General features: G+C 41.5%; 1 protein-coding gene across 6 annotated transcripts in view; it reads right to left on the bottom strand.

Annotated features, from left to right (window-relative positions):
• CAMK2D (calcium/calmodulin dependent protein kinase II delta) overlaps window positions 1-25731 on the bottom strand; it is a 342528-nt gene that overhangs the window by 53263 nt on the left and 263534 nt on the right. For 4 of the 6 annotated variants that reach the window (XM_044301298.1, XM_044301306.1, XM_044301323.1 and 1 more), the window contains one exon: window positions 12447-12672. In XM_044301298.1, the coding sequence (XP_044157233.1) occupies window positions 12447-12672 (226 nt within the window). Of the gene's footprint in view, window positions 1-10405; window positions 11998-12446; window positions 12673-25731 lie in introns of those variants that run through there. The other 2 variants (XM_044301314.1, XM_044301340.1) reach the window with 1 other exon arrangement.

Raw genomic sequence — 25731 nt, 5'->3', positions numbered from 1 at the left:
ATGATTGCAGAAACAAAAGGGTTACCAAATGTTACTGAAATACCATTAACTAACCCTGATGCTGAGTATTTTGTAGATGGCTCCAGATGGTGGAATGATGAACAAGGACACTTTGTCACCGGGTATGCGGTAATCCAAGATGGTAAGGTAATTATACAAAAACCACTTCCATCTTGTGCTTCTGCACAGGAGGCAGAGTTGAAGGCACTCACTGATGCATGTACAATGGGTAAGGGACTGAGAATTAATTGTTACACAGATTCCAGGTATGCTTTCGGGGTAGCACATGACTTTGGTGTCATCTGGAAAACTAGGGGACTTCTGACTTCATCGGACAAACCAATAAAAAATTCAGAAGCAGTACAGAGCCTCATAGAGGCCCTAGAGCTGCCCACAGAGGTAGCCATTGTTAAAGGTACCAGCCCACGCGAAGAAAGATGATCCGCAAGCTGTGGGAAACGCTCAAGCAGCCAAACAAGCAGCTAGTCTGCCACTCCTGACATTGTCTTTGCCAACTATGTCAGACTTATCGATCTTGCAAGAACTACAGGCTCAGATAACGCCTCAAGACAAAAAGGTATTGATGGAGGAGAGGGCCACAAAGGCAGGAGAGCTCTGGCAGGTAAATGGTAGAACATGTTTGCCTCTGAGTTTGTATCCATTGATGGCCAATTTTGCACATGGCCCTACTCATTTGTCAAATGGAGCTATGAGCGCACTAGTGTTAGAACATTGGTTTGCCCCTGGAATTCAAACCCTCTTTGAAATGTTTGTTCAGGGTTGTCTTACATGTGCCAGACATAACCCTGGGAGGTTCGTAAAGACCGCCAAGAAACACACTCCCAAACCTATGTACCCGTTTCAAAGAGTGCAGGTGGATTACATACATCTACCCAAGGTGGGCACGTATGAATATGTCCTTGTAGCCACTGATGTATTCTCAGGCTGGCCAGTAACTATGGCTACAGCCAAAAACACTGCTAAGAAAATATTGTCAGTAGTCTGCACATATGTGATAAGAGTCAGACAGAGATACTCACTTCACTGGGGAGATAATGGGACACATACTGAAGACCCTAGAAATCACATAAGCCCTGCACACTCTCAACAGTATGGAGACACTATAGTGGTGGTCCCAGATGGAATCACCCAGGTGGTACTGTTACTGTGTTAAGTAGCTCCGGGACCTAAGTGGAAGTTTGGATGGAGGTGCATCTTTGGCAGGAAGTACGTGTCCGTCCTAGACCTCCCATCATCAAAGTGTTTGCAGTGGTGACCAGAGGAGGACTGAGGTGGACCTTCAGGGCGATTCCAGGCCTACTCCAAGTAGCTACACTTCCAGGCCGCACCATATTGGTCAAGGGATATGCCATGATTGACAGCACTGCCCAATCAAGGGACAGCAACTTCCAAGATGATGTTCATCTTCTTGATTCTACAACAGAGGATCACAGCTACACAAACTTTTAGGCTTACTGCTGATGCTCCTAGCGGCATAGCTGACCTACCAGCTCCTAGAGATTCCAACACAGGAGCAGAAGAAGGTGTATCCAGAACTATGGACAATGATGCATGGGACAACAATGCTGCAACTACATCCACTTAGATAGTGTGCTTGTGTTCCTTGCGTGGTTTTAATAAAATATATGAATGCTTAGAAAAAATGACAACTACTAAACAGACCAGAATTGATGCTTGCATCGCATGGTCTATGCAACTTATTTGTATACTCTGTGAAGTACGAGCTGTCTAAGTTCATTTGTTTGCTTAGGTAGGTTAGTAGTTAGATACACAAATGATACAATGGACCCTTCAGAGGAAACATCTACCATGTGAAGAGATTCTTCAACGCCCAAGAAATTGAAACAAGAGGGGGAAATGTTAAGGAAAACCCAGCTTTCCTAAAAAACTGGATATTATAAAGAGACTTTGTGTTTGCACCATAAAAAGATGACAATGACATAAGCTAAACTATAGAAGTTAGCATATGTGTGTTGAGATAAGATCAGTTCTGTAGTGCTAAGTAGCCAATATGCATTTCTTGCTAAAGAAAAAAATTGTCTTAGCTATTAATCCAATAGTAGAATATAGAATACTAACCAATCAATAGATGGATTCATTTCTAACCAATTAGAAGTATTATTTGTGTACCAATCAGAAGTTATTGTCGGAATATTTGTAAACCAATCATGTCAATACTTTAAGGAGTTGCACCCTTGGAATGGGGTATAAATAAAGGGCCTAGGACACTCTCTTTTGGGGATCCTGGCAGAGTTTTGAACTATGCACTGCGTCATTCACCTAAACACGTGGTATCAATCCTCACTTGACTGACCTTTGGTCTGCCACAACACTACAGAACGGGTAAATATGTGAAATTCACATTATATTAAGTAATTATTGATGATGAATATAACAAGTTATATTTATGGTAACGGGAATACCAATTTAATTTGATATGTGTTCATCATTTTCATATCTTCAATATGAATCTCTAATGTAGGGAAACAAAGAAAAACCATTGAATCAAGAGGTGCATCCAAACTTTTGAAAATAATTATGTTTTGCTAACAGATCATAAAGGACTTCTGTCACCCCACTAAACGTATTGTTTTTTTTTGTCTACTTAAATCCCTATCCTGCCATATTGCCATGCATTATGTTATTAATAATTTTCGTTCAGTAGATTTAGCCAAAAACGTACTATTATGATATGCTAATTACCTTTCTACCAGCAAGTAGGGCGTCTACTTGCTGGTAGCAGCCGCAGAAAACCGCCCCCTCCTCCTGTTGATTGACAGGGCCAGCCGCGATCTCCTCCTCCAGCCAGCCCTGTCAGCATTTCAAAAATCGCACGCCTGTGTTGATTCGGCACAGGTGCTCTGAGATAAGGAGGCTCGCCTCCTCAGCACTCCCTCAGTGCGCCTGCGCCGATGACGTCACCGAAAGAGAAGACCTCATCGGCGCAGGTGCACTGAGGGAGTGCTGAGGAGGCGAGCCTCCTTATCTCAGAGCGCCTGCGCCGAATCAACACAGGCACGCGATTTTTGAAAAGCTAACAGGGCTGGCCGGAGGAGGAGATCGCGGCTGGCCCTCTCAATCAACACAAGGAGGGGGCTGTTTTTTGCGGCTGCTACCAGCAAGTAGACGCCCTACTTGCTGGTAGAAAGGTAATTAGCATATCATAAAAGTACGTTTTTGGCTAAATCTACTGAACGAAAATTATTAACAACATAATGTATGGCAATATGGCAGGATAGGGTTTATAAGTTGACAAAAAAATATATGCGTTTAGTGGGGTGACAGAAACCCTTTAAAGGAAATGTGTCACCAAAAAGAATCTCTTTATTTTCTGATTGCAGATTTAGTTATTCTGTTTCCTGAACATTATTATGGGGGTGGCCATCTTGCCCGAGCTGTTCTTAACAGCATTTACAAAGCATTATGAAAATGTATTTACAGCTGCCACATGGTCCATAGACACAATGGTCAGGAGGGACCTCACTGATTTCTATGGGAGACTTTTCTAGGCATGCCCTGTGACCTGTGCAAAGCTGATTGTACAAGGTAAGAATACATAAGCTTTGACAATTGCCTATTGTGAATGGTGGATCCTGTCATATCTGTCATTTTAATCCTGCCTGTAATGATATCACCTCTAAATATAGACTAGCTGAAGGACCCGGCTTTGCTCGGGTATATTTAATCTATTTAATTTAATGTTTGTGTGTGTCATTAAAAGATATCAACACTATCCACTATAAACAGTGATATCTACAGCACCCCGCCCTCAAAACAGTGACCTCCACAGCCCGCACCCCTCAAGGGTCCATTCACACGTCCGTTGTTTCTTTCCTGATCTGTTCCATTTTTTGCGGAACAGATCTGGACCAGATCTGGACCCATTCATTTTCAATGGGTCCTGAAAAAAAAAAATCAGACATTGTGCTGTCCGATTTTTTTCAGGACCCATTGAAAATGAATGGGTCCAGATCTGTTCCTCAAAAAACGGAACAGATCAGGAAAGAAACAACGGACGTGTGAATGGACCCTAACACTGACCCCCCCCCCACAGTGCCCCGTCCCTTAAAATTAGACCTCCACGTTAACTTTGACCTTTACAGCAGCCTTCCCCTTTAACAGTGACTTTCACAGCATACCACCTCCTTGACAGTGACCTCCACAGTGCCCGCCCCTTAAACAGTGGCCTTTACTGGATAGGGCTTGTTCTTTTGAACAGCTCACTCTAAGACAGCAGCATTTTACTGTCAGAGGGTGAGCTGCAGGGAGAAAGTGACCCTCCCTCCCACCTCTGCAGCTGATAGAAGTTGATTTTTACCTTCATTTTTTCAATCCCTGTCGGCAGAGGATTGGAGGGGGCATGGCCTAACCAGATCGGGGCGTGGCTTAGCGGGACCTACAGATTGATTATTAACTTCATTTTTTCAATCTCAGTCGGCTGAGGAGTGGGAAGGGTCGTGGCCTAACTGCATAAGGGGTGTGACTTAGCGTGATCTGGGGGCAGGGTTTTAAGTATTTTGAGGGTGGACACATTGTGGCAGGGGGCGTGTCTGGGCTCCTTCCTGCAAGAGTGATGCCCCTCTGGGTACTTTACTGGTTCATTTGCATACCAAATAAACTGGATTTTCAGAGGATAAAAACATCTATTGCTGGAACAAAGGCACATCTTGAAATAAGGTACTAAGTGCTATTAGGCCATGGCTTTACTTCAATAGCGATTATCCTGGTGACAGATTTCCTTTAAAGCTCTTCTACAGCAGTGAAGATAAAGGGCTGGGTTGTTATGGAAACCTGGAGTAAAACTGTATGTGGAGGCTGGAGGACCTGCGAGCTTCTATTGGCTGATAATGGTCATGTAAACCAAGCTTCTATTGGGTAATGCATTTTTTGGGAATCTCTCAGGAACGGTACGTCCTGGTCTAAAACGTTCCCGGACACCTGATGTAGCTGTGTGCCAAATTTCGTGATTGTAAATACGACGGTGCAGATTCCTATAGCGGACATACAGACATACATGCACTCAGCTTTATATATTAGATAAGCAGGTAACTGCAGTAAAGTGATATGTATAGACCAAGAAGTGGTGCCTATTATTAGGCTTAATAGGCAGTGTAAAAACTGCAGGATTTTATGGTCTTTGTTTAAATATAGATATTGGCATGAAAAATTAGAAACAATCACCAAAAGTTCTTTAAAAACATGATTTAAACAATAGGTACATTTTTTATGACAAATCATAGCCAAATACCCATAGCTCTTCCATTTGACTAGGGATGCCAGATACACAGCCAAGAAATAAAGTTTACGACTGCTAAGCCATCTTTTACCAAAAGCAGCAACACTTCCTGTCTTAGGCTCACTCTTACAATTCCAATCCAATTTATTCAGCAACGGATATATATATATTTCCTCAATACAGTTCCTTCCTGCCAATGAGAGATGTGAGACTTCCACTCCTTTCTATATCGCACACATATCTTACAGGAATGCAATCAATTTACTGATAGATTTAGTTACAAACGTGATCCAACCCTCTTTGAAAGCCTGCTGCTAGCACCAGACTGCATAGTATCCTATTTTTAGAATATAATTGTCTTTCCAAACCCAGTAAGCATGCCTTTATATCTTTTTTCTTGGAAGAAACAGATGAATATGACCTTCTCCGATTCAGAGGTGAAATCTATACTCTCTCTCTCATGGATTTTCCAAATGTGTTTTGTTACAGGAAAACACCTGTAAATTGATTTCCCATTGGTACACAACTCCCGAACTCTTAGCACTGTAACCTGATAGACTTACCCCTTTTCTGCTGTTGTGGTGCTCAAGTAGATTTCCTGTCCCATATGCGGTGGTACTGTACAGCCCTAAATTTCTGGCCAGATCGGTATTCTTATGTTTACATTGACAACAGAGGAACTCCTCACTAAACCCTTTGACATTAAATCGCCCCTCCAAAAACAATCTAGTCATCCTACTACTAGCTACGGCAAAATGTCTGATTACTCTTCATTGGTTTCAGACATCACTCCCCTCTGTTCAAGATTGGATCAATAAAGTTAAACAGGTATGCCATATGTAGGCGATTTCTAGCAGGGAAACGCTCTCATATTAGGTTTCTGAAACTATGGTCGTCCTAACATGGATCTTCATACCCTCTAAATGTCTCATCCATATCCATCCGGATTCTGGATCTTTCCGGTATGGCCCACCTACAGTTGTGTTCAAAATAGCAGTGTGTTTAGAAAAGTGAATGAAGCTCAAAATCCTTCTAATAGCTTTAATTTCCATACACACAAATGCACTGGGAACACTACACATACAATTACAAATCAAAAGATGAAGAAAAATATATCAAATGTGTGTTATTCCTCTAAAAAAAATTGAAAAGTGAATATTAGACTGTTCAAAAAAATAGCAGTGTTTGTATTCTTCTTGTTAGCATTTTTGATGTCACCCCACAAGTTTTCTATTGGATTAAGATCCGGGGATTGGGCTGTCCACTCCATAACGTCAATCTTGTTGGTCTGGAACCAACATGTTGCAAGTTTACTGGTGTGTTTGGGGTCATTGTCTTGTTGGAACACCCATTTCAAGGGCGTTTCCTCTTCAGCATAAGGCAGCATGAGCTCTTCAAGTATTCTGATGTATTCAAACTGATCCATGATCCCTGGTATGCGATAAATAGGCCCAACACGGTAGTATGAGAAACATCCCCATATCATGATGCTTGTGCCACCATACTTCACTGTCTTCACAGTGTACTGTGGCTTGAATTCAGTGTTTGGGGGTTGTCTGACAAATTGTCTCTGGCCACTAGATCCAAAAAGAACAATCTTACTTTCATTAGTCCACAAAATGTCTCTTTAGGCTAGTCAATGTGCTCTATGGCAAATTGTAACCTCTTCAGCACGTCTTTTTTTCAACAGTGGGACTTTGCAGGGGTTTCTTGCAGATAGCTTGGCTTCACATAGGCGTCTTTTAATTGTAACAGTACTCAGAGGTAACTTTAGACCTTCTTTGATCTTCCTAGAGCTGATTGTTGAGTCCTTGCCCTTTTGACTATTCTTCTATCCATTCGAATGGTAGTTTTTCATTTTCTTCCACGCACCTTAGGTTTTAGTTGCCATTTTAAAGCATTTGCAATCATTTTAGCTGAGCAGCCTATCATTTTCTGCACTTCTTTATATGTTTTACCCTCTACAATCAACTTTTCAATCAAGGTACACTGTTCTTCTGAACAATGTCTGAAACGACCCATTTTACTCAGAGTTTCAGAGAGAAATGCACTGTAACCAGCATGTACAACATTTGCTGCCTTCCTTCCTTAAATAAGGGCAATAATTGCCACCTGTTTTTCCAAGAATGAATGACCTCACTAATTGAATTCCACACTGCTATTATTTTGAAAATGCCCCTTTCAATAAGTGATTGAATTACAGAGAATCAGCAGCATGCATCGCATGACTGTTGTGTCTGTAGGATTTCTATTACTCTACTATGCCTGCTAGTAAATTATTTGCCATGTAGAAATATTTCTAAAAAAACTGTGATTGATCAGGTTAGTGATGTCTGACTGCTATTATTTTGAACACAACTGTATGGCTATCTCCACTTTCACCCATACTATTGTATATCATTTACCCCTTCATACAATGCTGTGTGTACCCATATTATTCACATTATGCATGTTTAATTATAAAGGTTTAGTTTCATCCGATTTCTATTTATGTTTTACCTCTATGTTCCAACAAATCTGTTCCTAAGTCACTCCTCTGCCTTGGCTGTTTGACCAGTATGAGTCCTGGTTGTTCCAAACTTCTCCCATTTAAGAAATATGGAGGCCACTGTGATCTTGGGAACTTTCAGTGCAGCAGAATTTTTTTGTGCACTCCATCCAGATCTGTACCTCCACACAATGCTGTCTCTGGGCTTAACAGGCAGTTCTTTCCTCCTAATAGATTGGTTTTAGCTCTAATATGCATTGTCAGCTGTGAAAAACTTATTACAGACAGGGGTGTGTCTTTCCAAATCATGCACAAGCAACTAAATTTACTACAGGTGGACTCCAATCAAGGTGTTGATATATCTCAATAGTGATCAAGAGAAATAAGAGGCCCCTAGAGCTAAATTTATAGCAAAGGGTCTGGATAGTTATGTAGATAGGAATTATTTTAAAAAAAATAATAATTTCACAACATTTCTAAATTTATAAAAATATTAACATATCTGCATAGACTGCCAGCTTATACTATCTCACCCTTTGGAGAAACCCTTTAGGAGGTGCTGTATGAATAGCCTTTCTTATTCAGTATGGAAGGTTAAATGCCTCTACACACTCACTGGGTTAAAATATTGAAACTAGTGAAACAAAGTTGTGTTAAAATATCCCTGCCGTTTAATTTCATTAACATGAAATTATAGTAGAGTTTTAGGATGCAACTTGGTGCAACCAGTAAGGTCCCTTTAAGAGGGATGAAAGAGCAGCAGATTGTTGGGAAGGAAGCTTTCCTTCCCGACAAACTCCAGCTCGCTGGTGGAGGAGACCTGAATTTACATGCAGCAATCTCTTTCAGAGAATTCGGAGAAGAAATTGCTAATGCAGTCCCTTACAGCACAATCTGTTTCCGGCAAAACTATTTTTGTGTATGCGCAAACAGTACTGTAAATGTACTGCAATTAGCAGTACATGTATAATGCCAGATACTCGCTCATTAGTGATTATCTTTAGGATTCTTGGCCAGTGTAAAGGGCCTTTTAGTTAAAGAAGGCAGATAACATCTTCTGTGATATCGTACGAGTTAAAAGTGTTATATACGTTTATAATGGCTTTAGCTACGTGAGCCCCAAATACCCTGTATTACTGTACATGATAAAATCTCCAAAGCTACAGCAAATAAAATTTGTCTGACGGCAACCGCCAGTAGGGGAAGCCTATTGTTCTAATACAGAGTGTAAGTGTAACTAGTATGCAGTAAAGCAGACAATTATCAGGAAAGAACGTTCCTTCCGAGCAATTGTCTGCTCATAAGTGGAGGTGAGGAGCAGCATTTACATGCAGTGATCATCACTCATCTTCATACAAATACACTGTTTTGGGGCAGCAGAGTACTGCTTACACAGCACAATCAGCTCCCCAAACATGTTGGTGATTGAGCATTATTTCACCTGAACAACGAGCATTTTGATCATTCATTGGGTGATCTGTCACTTTTACACAACCAGATTATTGGAAACAAACATTTTTAGGCTACTTTCACATTTGCGTTCGGGGCTCCGCTTGTGAGTTCCGTTTAAAGGCTCTCACAAGCGGCCCCGAACGCATCCGTCCAGCCCTAATGCATTCTGAGTGGATGCGGATCCGCTCAGAATGCATCAGTCTGGCACCGTTTGGGTTCCGCTCAGCAGGCGGACACCTGAACGCTGCTTGCAGCGTTCGGGTGTCCATCTGGCCGTGCGGAGGTAAACGGATCCGTCCAGACTTACAATGTAAGTCAATGGGGGCGGATCCGTTTGAATTTGACACAATATGGCTCAATTTTCAAACGGATCCGTCCCCCATTGACTTTCAATGTAAAGTCTGGACGGATCAGTCTGTGGCTACTTTCACACTTAGAATTTTTTTTACAATATAATGCAGACGGATCCGTTCTGAAGGGATCCATCGTCTGCATTATATGAGCGGATCCGCTCTGAACGCAAAATGTGAAAGTAGCCTTAGAAATGATCATTCTTGATAATCTGACCAAAATTGAGCAGTGTAAATGAGCCTTAAGCCTTTCCTACAGCTATGTCCAGGGATTTAGAGCTCAGTATCAGGTCAATTAAAGAGGACCCGTCACCACTCCTGACATGACTGTTTTAATAGCTTCATACATTCCCCATGTAATAATTCTGGAGCATCCATTCTTATGTCTGTATGTTGTGCCATTCCTCTATTATTTCTACTAGAAGTTATGAATGAATTGCCATTAGCCTTCAGTAAGGGTACAGAGGGGAGGTAACAAGTTGGGGGCGTGTACTTGCACAGACTCACTCTATCCAATCAGTGCCGCCATTTTCAGAATGTGCAGGTACAGCCCCCCCCAAAACTGGTGGTCATCCCTCTGTACCCTTACTGCAGACTGCTAGCATTTCATGAATAACTTCTAGTGTAAATAATTAAGGAATGACACAACACAGAGCCATAAGAATAGATGCTCCAGAATTGTTATTACACAGGGAATGCATAAAGCTATTAAAACAGCCATGTTAAGCATTAAAACATGCTACCTTTGTGTAAATTATTTTGTTCAGATCCAAAATATGTTTTACTGCTTTCCCATGTGTCTACAGTAAATCTGACATTTTACAGTAAGCAAAATATGACCAAATACAAACACACAACTGCAACAGAAAACACAATTTTATTGTTACTTTAATTATATCCGTTATTTTATGGCAAGAAATATATACATGGTGTTCATTGGTACAATATATTGCAACATTACAAAAGATGATAAAATAAAACCACCATGGTGCCACCTAATCTCACATGGTTTTGTGGAAGACAGAGTTGATCTACGGTACTATATCCGCATACCATGCTATACTTAAATGAAAAGTAAAAAATAAGAACGTTACATCATGCACTATATCTAAATGCTAACAGTGGAACCACTTCTAGAGACTAAAGATGTACAGAAAAAAATATATTTCTTCCACAGAATTAAATTGGCAGGTTTAAATGGCTCAACACATTTGAATTACATACGGTAGAAAATGAAATGCTCATTAGCATACTAGCAATACATCCAATATTCAACAACATTAACATTTTAAAGAGGTTTAATAATGATATTCACAAAGGTGGAATAATATAAATTCAAGGGACTATGCGGTGGACAAAGAGAGAAAAAAAAAAAAAAAAGGATAAAAATGTCTCCTTATGCATGCGTGAAGTTAACAGCCGCTAGAGAGAAATTGAAAAATGGAATTGAACATACAGATGTATGTAGCAGTATGAATATTACTACATGACTACAAAACATAACCAATAGAGTACATGGGCATCTTAAATTGCACTTCTATAGAAAAATTTTCATTATCTTCCTAGAATATCATTCACAAGGCCAATATAGTATGGGCTGTATTGTACATTGGATAAGTATAAAGTTCTAGGTAATTACTATGAGAATTATTTCTCTTCTTGCATACAGTAGATTGCTTGCTATTTTGTGCAACATAACCATTAGAATGCACATATTCATTACAACACACAATACACAATATCTAAATCTCACTCTAATTCTGGACGAGGACACAAAAAAAATCATCATATTTTGTGAAAGCACAAAATTACCCTGATTGCAATATTTTGCTTGGTCTATTATCAAAAACCACCACCATCACCCATTCATAGTTATTGATCTACTCGATAATAAGACAAAAATCCTTGGTGTATATATAAAAAAAATTGTAATAGATACGTATACTAGAAATTCCAACTTGCACTTATTGACCATAATACAGTAGTTACAAATGTTGGTATTTACTGCATATTGACATAAGATTACTTTCTGCATTTGCTAATAAAAATACTTTATATGTTCCAAACTAATTATTTTGAATATGATAAATCAGGCCCTGGGTTCTCATCTACTAATAATCCAGCATGTACTAATCAACAAAAGAGTAAAAAGGTTTGGATTTTAATCAGCACTGATAGATATGTAGTTAGATATGTAGAAGCAAAGGAATAGTCATATTGTTTTCAGTGTAAGCAAGTACTGTATGATCCTTTGTTGGGACCTTAGTAAGGTGTGGTCCTGATGAAAATATAGAAAATACAACACACAAAAGCATTACACATGGAGACATTCTGTGCTCAAATAAACACTTGTGATTAGGACACACAGGAAGGATGCAGTTGGTCTAAGAGATACCATCCAGTTGTCTTGAGTGTTTACAATAAAAGGCTTGGAAGGCTTAGAGAGTTAGCTACAAGGAAGAGAGAGAGAGAGAGAAAGAAAGAGAGAGACATTGAAGTAAGTATGAGAACAATAGCACATGTGCAAACTGTAGATGGTCAACTTGATATGTAAGGAAGGGTTGCAATTTCTTCATATTCCCTGTTTTTAATGAATAGTCTTCAAATATAATTTGGCCAGAACAAACCATCAATCCAAGCACCAAGTTACAAAAATGTTGCAAGTGTCCACTTGTGGTCTTATACATTGGAAGAAGTCATGAAGCGTCAGCACCATCTGCAGTAGACTGTTTTCAAATGGTGGGGGCACAGGCATTATTAGATCAGCTTTAAGAGAAAAATGCTAGAGCTAGAAATGAAAGAAAATGTAGTACAAGGAGGCACATATCATGCTCAAGTTGGTCAGAATGACATATTTTGCTGTCTCAAGGATAATCTAATGCAATTGGCTTGCCCTTACTTGGGTATTGTTGGTGACCCAGAACGGTGGAAGTGTACATTCTGCCATTTTCCATCACGGCGGTGCCACACACGGGTTTCTTCAGATTGCATAGTCTTCGGCAACCCCATGTTATCCATATACTGGGTGAGTCGAATGTAGGCAATGCAAGCAGCATCTTCTCCAATCAAGTGAACATGAGGGTTAAGGATAATAGTATGGATTGGCTTGTTGCTCTTGGATAAAGCTACAAAAACAAAGGCATTAGATGAAATGTACTCGGAAGGTTCAGCTCTCTGAATGCATAATACAAATAACATTTGATACTTAATCTCTTATTGTTCCTTAACCTTGGATGAACAAAGTCTAGACAGAAAATTCCTAATGGTCAGTTATTTCTGTACTGGATCTCATACAAATGTCCAGCAGGGTGTTATCAGGGACATAGATTTCAATGGCAGCACATTCAGAGATGGAAGGGCTTCAGCTACATGACCATCTTAAAATAGTTTATAAAGAGTGAAAGAAAACAAAGTGGAAGCATATCCTCTTAGCTACAGCACTATCTTTACAGAAGACAAAGAAAGAGACACTGCTGTACGCCTACACACTAGAATTACCCTACAATTAACCAGAATACACAAACATGGCAAAAAGAGACTGAAAAGGGACTTTACAAGCATTGAGAGGAAGAAAGTGTAAACAGTTTTACCTCCTAACAGTCACGTTAAAATTGGAAATACCCTACCAAAAATTTCACTTTTTTTATTGTAGATTTTTAATGTGTCTGCAGTAAATCTTATTGGCGACAACTCAGGGGACATTATTGCATTTTTAACCCCTTAGTGACATCCTTAATTTTAGCCTTAAGGACCAATAATATTTTCACCCTTTGTGTTTTAGCAGTCATAACTTTTTAATTTTTTCTTCTAAATTTTTATTTAGCAGGATTAGTTGTAGGTTTTTTTAGGAACCATTTTGGGTTATATAGTGTATTAAATAATATTTTATTGTTTGGGGGAAGATAAAAAAACAGCATTTTTCTCATTATTTTGTGGTATTTGTTTACGGTGTTCACTATGTGGTAAAAAGGGTCAGTACATTGATGATATTACCACATTTTTATATATATTTTTTTATTCTCCTCCTGCAGCCTGTCAGCTGCTCTCTCATTCTCCTCCAGACTGAAAAGGGGGGCTGCTTTAACTGTTTATGTCTCTGGTTGGGTACCAGCTAGAGATATGGGCTTTGTATTGTTTGAAAGCTTTCAGACAATACCAGAATGACAGCAATACCTTCAGTACAGGGAAAGATATCACTAATAGAAATTGGGATGCTGTGAATACAGCTGAAAGTAAAAGTAAAAACAGATTTTACCCTGCAATTATTCCCGACTTGATTTCTAACAGTGATTTCTCCTCTGTTGCTTGGGCTAATGCTGGTTTTGGGCTAATGTCAGCTTTCAAACAAGACCAGTTGCATGTTTGTAGCTGCTACCATTTAGGACAGGCATCCTCAAACTGCGGCCCTCCAGCTGTTGTAAAACTACAACTCCCAGCATGCCGGAACAGCCTACAGGTATCAGCCAACAGTAGGGCATTGTGGGAGTTGTAGTTTTACAACAGCTGGAGGGCCGAAGTTTGAGGATGCCTGATTTAGGAGATGGTAACATCAATAGCAGCCCCCCCTCCATTGTCTCCCTAAGCCCAGCTCGTGCAGAACAGTTAGATATTTTTTTCCACTGCCTGAGCTGGACTCGGGGAAAACAGTTAGGCCCCTTTCACACGGGCGAGTTTTCCGCGCGGGTGCAATGCGTTAGGTGAACGCGTTGCACCCGCACTGAATCTGGACCCATTCATTTCTATGGGGCTGTGTACATGAGCGGTGATTTTCATGCATCACTTGTGCGTTGCGTGAAAAATCGCAGCATGCTCTATATTCTGTGTTTTTCCTGCAACACAGACCCAATAGAAGTGAATGGGGCTGTGTGAAAATCGCAAGCATTCGGAAGCAAGTGCGGATGCGGTGCAATTTTTACGCATGGTTGCTAGGATGAAAGTCTATTCACTTTATTACACTCACCTAAAGAATTATTAGGAACACCATACTAATACAGTATTGGACCCCCTTTTGCCTTCAGAACTGCCTTAATTCTACGTGGCATTGTTTCAACAAGGTGCTGATAGCATTCTTTAGAAATGTTGGCCCATATTGATAGGATAGCATCTTGCAGTTGATGGAGATTTGAGGGATGCACATCCAGGGCACAAAGCTCCCGTTCCACCACATCCCAAAGATGCTCTATTGGGTTGAGATCTGATGACTGTGGAGGCCATTTTAGTACAGTGAACTCATTGTCATGTTCAAGAAACCAATTTGAAATGCTTTGAGCTTTGTGACATGGTGCATTATCCTGCTGGAAGTAGCCATCAGATGATGGGTACATGGTGGTTATGAAGGGATGGACATGGTCAGAAACAATGCTCAGGTAGCCCGTGGCATTTAAACGATGGCCAATTGGCACTAAGGGGCCTAAAGTGTGCCCAGAAAACATCCCCCTCACCATTACACCACCACCACCAGCCTGCACAGTGGTAACAAGGCATGATGGATACATGTTCTCATTCTGTTTACGCCAAATTCGGACTCTACCATTTGAATGTCTCAACAGAAATCGAGACTCATCAGACCAGGCAACATTTTTCCAGTCTTCAACAGTTTAATTTTGGTGAGCTTGTGCAAATTGTAGCCTCTTTTTCCTTTTTGTAGTGGAGATGAGTGGTACCCGGTGGGGTCTTCTGCTGTTGTAGCCCATCCGCCTCAAGGTTGTGCGTGTTGTGGCTTCACAAATGCTTTGCTGCAACCTCGGTTGTAACGAGTGGTTATTTCAGTCAACGTTGCTCTTCTATCAGCTTGAATCAGTCGGCCCATTCTCCTCTGACCTCTAGCATCAACAAGGCATTTTCGCCCACAGGACTGCCACATACTGGATGTTTTTCCCTTTTCACACTATTTTTTATAAACCCTAGAAATGGTTGTGCGTGAAAATCCCAGTAACTGAGCAGATTGTGAAATACTCAGACCGGCCCGTCTGGCACCAACAACCATGCCACGCTCAAAATTGCTTAAATCCCCTTTCATTCCCATTCTGACATTCAGTTTGGAGTTCAGGAGATTGTCTTGACCAGGACCACAACCCTACATGCATTGAAGCAACTGCCATGTGATTGGTTGACTAGATAATCGCATTAATGAGAAATAGAACAGGTGTTCTTTAGGTGAGTGTATTTTCCCTTAAACATGGTTATAAGGGAAAATAATAGCATTCTTTAATACAGAATGCTTAGTAGAAGATCAATTATGGGTTAAAAAAAAATAAAAAAAATTAACTCACCTCCTCCAATTGATCGCATAGCTGCCGGTCTCCTGTTCTTTCTTCAGGACCTGTCAAAGGACCTGTGGTGACATCACGCGATCAATTGGAGGAGGCAAGTTATTTTTTTATTTATTTTTTTAACCCTCAATTGACCTTCTACTAAGCATTCTGTATTAAAGAATGCTATTATTTTACCTTATAACCAAGAATACTGAACCCAAACCCGAACTTCTGTGAAGACGTCCGGGTTCGGGTACCAAACATGCAGATTTTTCTCACGCGCGTGCAAAATGCATTAAACCGCTTTGCACTCGCGGGGAAAAATCACGCATGTTCCCGCAACGCACCCGCATCTTTTCCCACAACGCCCATATAGGTCATCAGTAGTGTTGAATGAATAGGGTTTTGATTTGAAAACTTTGTTAATATAGCCTCTGCCCTACCGTAAAATCTATGGGCTCCACAAAGGTCTTTGCTAACTTGCGGCAAACAAAGTAAGACTTGCTTCATATCGAGTCTATAAGGTGACACTTTGTTTTTTTGCATAACTGACAGTGTCAAAATCCGAAGCTGAACTTGGCTTTGTTAAAGGGAGTCTGTCACCACATTTTAGCATGTTAGACCGTTAAAATAGGGTTATGTGATCCAGCCAGAACATAAAAACGGTACCTTTGTGGTAGAAAACTGACTTTTCTTTTTGCCGAAAATGAACTTATAAGATTATGTTCTGAGCCCTCTCAAGTGCCCAGGACGGTCTCTCAATCCTCGGAGCCCCAGGCAGGCACCTCCTAAACGGCTCATAACCCCGCCCTCCGTGCGCCTCTGCCCGCCCGTTTACTCCCCTCCCCTGTCCTTTTCCACTGCGGCTGTGCGGTCCAAATTGTAGCGGGCGCATGCGCAATGCGATGCCCGCTCCTGGCAGGGCATCGCAATACCTACTGCGCATGCGCCCGCTACGATTTGGACCGCACAGCAGCAGTGGAAAAGGACAGGGGAGGGGAGTAAACGGGCGGGCAGAGGCGCACGGAGGGCGGGGTTATGAGCCATTTAGGAGGTGCCTGCCTGGGGCTCCGAGGATTGAGAGACCGCCCTGGGCACTTGAGAGGGCTCAGAACATAATCTTATAAGTCATAATCATTTTCGGCAAAAAGAAAAGTCTGTTTTCTACCACAAAGGTACCGTTTTTATGTTCTGGCTGGATCACATAACCCTATTTTAACGGTCTAACATGCTAAAATGTGGTGACAGACTCCCTTTAATGAGGTAGGTTGCCGCAAGTTCGCAAAGACCTATAGCTCAAAGGCTATACTAAATTATATAAAATTAAATATACTATTTACATGCAAATAAAAAAAGTATTCAATCCAGGTGCCGATTTGAAAAATGTAGAATATTTTTCATGGCACAAGCCCTTTTTGGTCTCATTCCTAACCGTGAGACCCGCGCCAATTAGAAAGAGATGGAAAATAGAATTGATATGACCACTTTCCATGGGAATACTTCTGCAAACAGCGTGTAATATATATCCAAGTGAATACATGTCTGCATTTAACCCCTTCAGGACCCAGCCATTTTTCACCTTAAGGACCAGGCAATTTTTAGCAAATCTGACATATGTCACTTTATGTGGTAATAACTTTTAAAGGCTTTTACTTATCCAGGCCATTTTGAGACAGTTTTCTCGTCACATATTGTACTTCATGACAGTGGTAAAACTAAGTCAAAATTGGTATTTTTTTATATATAAAAATGAAATAATTTACATATTTTTTAAAAATGTTTGCTAATTTACAAATTTAAATTTTTCTACTTTTATAAAAGATAGTAATACCTCTAAAAATAGTTTTTACTTTACATTTCCCATATGTCTACTTCATGTTTGGGATGTTAGAAGGCTTAGAAGCAAATCTTATCATTTTTAAGAAAATTTCCAAAACCACATTTTTTCCGGACCAGTTCAGCTATGAAGTCACTTTGTGGGGCTTACATATTAGTAACTACCCATAAATCACCCCATTTTAGAAACTACACTCCTCAAGCTATTCAAAACTGGGTTTACAAACTTTGTTAACCCTTTAGGTGCCCCACGAGAACTAAAGGAAATGGGAATAAAATTTCTAAATTTCACTTTTTTCAGCAGATTTCAAATCTATTTTTTTCTGCAACACATCAAGTGTTAACAGCCAAACAAAACTCAAAATATACTACCCTGATTCTGGAGTTTACAGAAACACCTGATCTGTGCTCAAAAACTGATATATGGGCGCACAGCAGGCTTTAGAGTGGAAGGAGCACCATATGGCTTTAGACTGGGTTCAGACCTGAGCATTTTACAGCGCGTTCCTACGCGCTGTAAAACGCCCGACGCCCCAAGAAGTACATGAGCTTCTTTGGGGCGTCTTGTCGCGCGTTCCCGTACATAGACTTCAGCGGGAACGTGCGACAATGGGCGTTCACTTGTCTCTGTATGCGCGATTGCAAACGCCCGTACAATCGCGCATACAGAGCGCTCCATCGCGAACGCTCAGGTGTGAAGCCAGCCTTAGGAGACTGGATTTAGCTGGAATGGTAATTGGGAGCTATGTCGCATATGAAGACACCCTGAGTTGGCCCTACAGTGGAAACCCCCAAAAAGTTACCCCATTTTGGAAACTACACCCCTCAATGAATCTTTCAAGGTGTGTAGTGAGCTCTTTGACCTCAAAGGTGTTTTCTAGAATTAGGAAACACTTGTCGAAATTGTAGAAGGCCTCGATGGTAAGCTGTGTCTTTTTGCTGATGACACAAAGATTTGTAACAGGGTTGATGTTCCTGGAGGGATACACCAAATAGAAAAGGGATTTAGGAAAACCAGAGGAATGGTCAAAAATCTGGCAACTAAAATGTAATGTTGATAAGTGCAAGATAATGCACCTGGGGCGTAAAAAACCCAAGAGCAGAATATAAAATCAGTGATACAGTCCTAACCTCAGTATCTGAGGAAAGGGATTTAGGGGGTCATTATTTCAGAAGACTTAAAGGTAGGCAGACAATGTCACAGAGCAGCAGGAAATGCTAGCAGAATGCTTGGGTGTATAGGGAGAGGCATTACCAATAGAAAGAGGGAGGTGCTCATGCCGCTCTACAGAGCACTAGTGAGACCTCATTTGGAGTATTGTGCTCAGTATGGAGACCATATCTCCAGAAGGATATTGATAGATACTTTGGACTGAGTTCAGAGAAGAGCTACTAAACTAGTACATGGATTGCAGGATAAAACTTACCAGGGAAGATTAAAGGACCATAACATGTATAGCTTGGAAGAAAGACGAGACAGAGGGGATATGATAGAAACTTTTAAATACGTAAAGGGAATCAACAAGGTAAAAGAGGAGAGAATATTTAAAAGAAGAAAAACTGCTACAAGAGGACAGTTTTAAATTAGAGGGTCAAAGGTTTAAAAGTAATATCAGGAAGTATTACTTTACTGAGAGTAGTGGATGCATGGAATAGCCTTCCTACAGAAGTGGTAGCTGCAAATACAGTGGAGGAGTTTAAGCATGCATGGGATAGGCATAAGGCCATCCTTCATATAAGATAGGGCTAGGGGCTATTCATAGTATTCAGTATATTGGGCAGACTAGATGGGCCAAATTGTTCTTATCTGCCAACACATTCTATGTTGGCAGTGAAAATGAAAAATTGCATTTTTTTCACAAAAAAATAGCTTTACTCCCACATTTTTCACTTTCCCAAAGGGTAACAGGACAAAATGCACCCCACATTTTGTTCCCCATTTCCCCCCGAATACGCCAACACCCCATATGTGCTAAAAAAATGATGTATGGGCACAGAGCAGGCTTCAGAGTGGAAGAAGCACCATATTGCTTTAGGAGAGGGGATTTAGCTGGAATGGTAATTGGGAGCTATGTCGCATATGAAGTCACCCTGGGGTGCCCCACAGTGAAAACCCTTAAAAAAAAGACCTCATTTTGGACACTACACCCCTCAAGGAATCTTTCAAGGTGTGTAGTGAGCACTTTGACCCATCAGGCGTTTCACAGAACTAGGAAACACTTGGCTGATAAAAGGAAAAAAAATTTAAAAAAAATTTAAAAAAAATCCTGAAAAGTTGCTTTACACCCAAATTTTTCACTTTCACAAGGGGTAACAGGACAAAATGCACCCCACATTTTGTTACCCATTTCCCCCCCCGAATACGGCAACAACCCATATGTGCTAAAAAAAATGATGTATGGGTGCATAGCAGGGCTCTAGAGTCTAACAGCAAAATATGGATTTTGCTGACCTGAATCGGCAGATATTGATTTTAGGTGCCATGTGGCATTTACAAGATTCCTGAGGTCCCCAGAAATTAAAAACCCCAAAAAGTGACCCCATTTTGGAAATAGCACCCCCGTACAAACATTTTAAGTGGTGCCAATGGGTACTTTTCAGCAAACAGGTGTCTCATAAAAGGCAGAAACACTTATTAAAGCATTTCAAAGCACACATTTGTAAAAATGATAAATTACTAGTAGACCCCAAATTTTTACTTTCACAAGGGGTTAAAGGAGAAAATGCGCTCCAGTATGTGTTCCCCATTACCTGCTGTATGGACGCATAGCTGGCAAACAGCTAAATGTGAATTTAGCTGGCCTGAATTGGCAGAAATTGATTTTAGGGGCAATGTCCCATTAAAAAATTCCTGACGTACCCATAAATTAAAAACCCCAAGAAGTGACCCCATTTTGGAAATAGCACCCCCGTACGAACATTTTAAGTCGTGGAAAGGGTACTTTTGACCTAACAGGTGTCACCTAATACGCCCACACGTGCGTTCACCAACGCCCGCCCCGCCGCAGTGACAAAAAAATTATTTTTTATCACTGCACAATCACTTCACAAGCGCTGCGGCGATAAAAAAAAAAAAAAAAAAAAAAATCTGTTTTAATATTTTTTATCAATCGCAGCAGCTTCCGTTACTTCGCTAGCCTCCCATTTGTAAGACAGGATTGCTTTTTTTCTTGGGTAGTCTCAGGAAATACCCCCTAAATTTAGTTGACCAAATGGCAAACAAGGGGTATTCTTCTGAAGAGGCCTACAGGCTTCTGACCCAGTCGGATGAGGAATGGGAACCCTCATCTGACGAATCCAGCGGGTCAGAATACGAACCTGTAGAAAGAAGTGGCAGTCTGACCCAAAGTTCGGACGAGGAGGTTGAGGTCCCTGATACCACCAGGCCTACCCGGCCCCGTGTTGCTACACCACAGGTTGCGCAGGATCCGCTACAAGGGCAGCAGAGTGGGGCTGGCGCTGTCGGATTACATGGTGAGGCATACACCAGCAGCGCAGCCCACCCTGGACCTAGTACCAGCACTGCCGTACAACATGGTGAAGTGGCGAGCACCAGAAGGGCAGTTGAAGCTGGTACGGTGGCACGTGCAGTAGTTACCCCGTCGCAGCCACCGCACAGACAGGCCCGTAGAGCCCCTAAGGTGCTGGCAAACCCTGATTGGCAGTCCCCAACTTCAGCCGCACCATTAGTTCCCCCTTTCACCGCCCAGTCTGGAGTTCGGGTTGAGACCGCTCAGATCGGTTCGGCATTGGGATTTTTTTTTAGCTGTTCTTGACTGCGGAGCTCTTGGACTTAGTCGTGGCAGAAACAAATTGGTATGCCACTAAATTTATAGCCGCCAACCCGGGAAGCTATTATGCCCAGCCTTTCCGGTGGAAACCCGTCCAAGTTTCCGAATTAAAAAAAATTCTGGGCCTTCTCCTCAACATGGGTCTAACCAAAAAGCATGAATTGCGGTCATATTGGTCCACGAACCCAATTCATCACATGCCCATGTTCTCTGCTGCCATGTCCAGGGCACGATTTGAGGCCATACTGCGTTTCCTTAGCGACAACAGCACCTCTCGTCCCAGAGGCCACCCAGCTTTTGACTGGCTCCACAAAATTCGGCCCCTCATAGACCACTTCAACACCAAATTTGCAGATTTGTATACCCCTGAGCAAAACATCTGCGTAGACGAGTCCCTTATACATTTTACCGGGCGCCTTGGCTTCAAACAATATATCCCAAGCAAGCGCGCCCGGTATGGGGTCAAATTGTATAAGCTCTGTGAAAGGGCCACAGGCTATACCCACAAATTTCGGATCTATGAGGGTAAAGATCAGACCCTGGAGCCGGTGGGTTGCCCTGACTACCTGGGGAGCAGTGGGAAGACAGTCTGGGACTCGGTGTCACCCTTATTTGGCAAGGGGTACCATCTTTATGTGGACAATTTCTACACAAGTGTTCCCCTCTTCAGGCATTTGTTCCTAGAACAGATTGGCTGCTGTGGCACCGCGCGACCTAGTCGCCGGGGCTTTCCCCAACGGCTCGTTACCACCCGTCTTGCAAGGGGGGACAGAGCTGCCTTGTGTAACAAAGAACTGCTCGCGGTGAAATGGAGAGACAAGCGTGACGTTTACATGCTCTCCTCCATTTACGCAGACACAACAATACAAATAGAACGAGCAACCAGTGTCATTGAAAAGCCCCTTTGTGTCCACGACTATAATTCGCTCATGGGAGGGGTGGACTTCAATGACCAGCTGTTGGCTCCTTATTTAGTTTCCTGACACACCAGACGCTGGTATAAGAAGGTGTCTGCATATTTGATTCAATTGGCTATGTACAATAGTTTTGTTCTCTACAGTAAGGCTGGGAGAACAGGATCCTTCCTCAAATTTCAGGAAGAGATCATCGAGAACCTCCTGTATCCAGGAGGTTCCGTGGCCCCAACCACCAGTGTAGTGAGCCGTCTAAACGAGCGACATTTCCCCAATGTCGTTGCTGGTACCTCAACCCAACCGTCACCCCGAAAAAGATGTCTCGTCTGTAGCTGGAGTGGAATAAGGCGTGACACCCGCTATTTCTGTCCTGACTGCCCTGACCACCCTGCCCTATGCTTAGGGGAGTGTTTCCGGAAGTACCACACACAGGTACACTTAGCATAGGGATTGCATCTCACAGGACAGGCACACAGGGCTATTAGGGCCCATTCACACAGAGCTGCTGCAAACCTCTCCTTTCACCTGGGACAAAGTGCATAATGTACTTCACCACATCTTTGGGCGATTTGCACTTCGCACATTGTCCCATGGGGAAGGAGAGGTTTGTCCTATAAAGGTAAAAAAAAAACACAAAAAAAAAAACACCGGTAAGCAAAAAAGTTAACGTTCTGTTCAAAAAGTTAAATAAAGTTAAAGTTAATAAATTTATTGCGCTGCTGTCAGATTACACAAAAGTCGGTGTATGCGGCGCTGCAAGACGAGATTTCTCCTCTGCAGTAAAAGATAAGTTTGCCGAGGCATATGAGCTGAGGGGGCGGCGGTGTTCATATGCTTTGGCAAACACTTTGTATATAAAAAAATACCAGCAATGATTTATTCATCCACATCGATTGATGTGAATGGAGAAATCGGGTTTGCCAGGGCATATGAGCTAAGTGGGTTTGGATGTTGGGAGGAGCTCCTATGTCCTGGCAGACGCCTTTCCCTTCCTTTTTTTTTTTTGGCAGAGATTTTTTCATCCACATTGATCGATGCGAATGAATAAATCTGTGCCGTTCATTTTTTTCTTCAGCCCAGAGGCGAACGGAAAAAAAGAAAAATCTCATTACCAGTATGCTCAATATAAGGAGAATAGCAGAAACTCCTAATGCTGGCCATACATGTAATGATTGTGGAGACCCTCAAATGCCAGGACAGTATAAATACCCCACAAATGACCCCATTTTGGAAAGAAGACACCCCAAGGTATTCGCTGAGGGGCATATTGAGTCCATGAAAGATTGACATTTTTGTTCCAAGTTAGCGGAAAGGGGGACTTTGTGAGAAAAAACTAAACAAAAATCAATTTCCTTGTGCCAAAAAAAAACTAATTTCTATGAACTCGCCATGCCCCTCATTGAATACCTTGGGGTGTCTTCTTTTCAAAATGGGGTCACATGTGGGCTATTTATACTGCCCTGGCATTTTAGGGGCCCTAAAGCGTGAGAAGTCTGGGATACAAATGTCTAATAATGCCCTCCTAAAAGGAATTTAGGCCCCTTTGCGCATCTAGGCTGTAAAAAAGTGTCACACATGTGATATCGCTGTACTAAGTAGAAGTTGGGCAATGTGTTTTGGGGTGTCATTTTACATATACCCATGCTGGGTGAGAGAAATATCTCGGTCAAATGCCAACTTTGTATAAAGAAATGGGAAAAGTTGTCTTTTGCAGAGATATTTCTCTCACCCAGCATGGGTATATGTAAAAAGACACCCCAAAACACATTGCCCAACTTCTCCTGAGTACGGCGATACCACATGTGAGACACCTTTTTGCAGCCTAGGTGGGCAAAGGGGACCACATTCCAAAGAGCACCTTTAGGATTTCACAGGGCATTTTTTTTTTACACATTTTGATTTCAAACTACTTCTCACGCATTAGGGCCCCTAAAATGCCAGGGCAGTATAACTACCTCACAAGTGACCCCATTTTGGAAAGAAGACACCCCAAGGTATTCCGTGAGGGGCATGGCGAGTTCCTAGAATTTTTTTTTTTTGTCACAAGTTAGCGGAAAATGATATTTTTTTTTTCTTACAAAGTCTCATATTCCACTAACTTGTGACAAAAAATAAAAACTTCCATGAACTCATTATGCCCATCACGAAATACCTTGGGGTGTCTTCTTTCCAAAATGGGGTCACTTGTGGGGTAGTTATACTGCCCTGGAATTTTAGGGGCCCTAATGTGTGAGAAGTAGTTTGAAATCAAAATGTGTAAAAAATGCCCTGTGAAATCCTAAAGGTGCTCTTTGGAATGTGGGCCCCTTTGCCCACCTAGGCTGCAAAAAAGTGTCACATGTGATATCGCCGTACTCAGGAGAAGTTGGGCAATGTGTTTTGGGGTGTCATTTTACATATACCCATGTTGGATGAGAGAAATATCTTGGCAAAAAACAACTTTTCCCATTTTTTTTTATACAAAGTTGGCATTTGACCGAGATATTTATCTCACCCAGCATGGGTATATGTAAAATGACACCCCAAAACACATTGCCCAACTTCTCCTGAGTACGGCGATAGAGAGAGAGAGAGAGAGAGAGAGAGAGTGGATATAAAAAGTCTACACACCCCTGTTAAAATGTCAGGCTTCTGTGATGTAAAAAATTGAGACAAAGATAAATAATTTCAGAACTTTTACCACATTTAATGTGACCTATAAACTGTACCACTCAATAGAAAAAAAAACTGAAATCTTTTAGGTGGAGGGAAGAAAACAAAAAAATAAAAAAAATAAATGTGGTTGCATAAATGTGCACACCCTTGTATAACTGGGAATGTAGCTGTGTTCAGAATTAAGCAATCACATTCAAAATCATGTTAAATAGGAGTCAGCATACACCTGTCATCATTTAAAGTGCCTCTGATTAACCCCAAATAAAGTTCAGCTGCTCTAGTTGGTTTTTCCTGAAATTTTCTTAGTCGCATCCCACAGCAAAAGCCATGGTCCACAGAGAGCTTCCAAAGCATCAGAGGGATCTCATTGTTAAAAGGTATCAGTCAGGAGAAGGGTACAAAAGTATATACCATGGAACACAGTGAAGACAGTCATCATCAAGTGGAGAAAATATGACACAACAGTGACATTACCAAGAACTGGACATCCCTCTAAAATTGATGAAAAGACAAGAAGAAAACTGGTCTGGGAGGCTACCAAGAGGCCTATAGCAACATTAAAGTGGCTGCAGGAATATCTGGCCAGTACTGGCTGTGTGGTACATGTGACAATAATCTCCCGTATTCTTCATTTGTCTGGGCTATGGGGTAGAGTGGCAAGACAAAAGCCTTTTCTTACAAAGAAAAACATCCAAGCCAGGCTACATTTTGCAAAAACACATCTGAAATCTCCC

Source organism: Bufo gargarizans, chromosome 1 (genome assembly GCF_014858855.1).
Source record: "Bufo gargarizans isolate SCDJY-AF-19 chromosome 1, ASM1485885v1, whole genome shotgun sequence".
NCBI lineage: Eukaryota > Metazoa > Chordata > Amphibia > Anura > Bufonidae > Bufo > Bufo gargarizans.
This window is presented reverse-complemented; position numbering and strand designations above follow the sequence as displayed.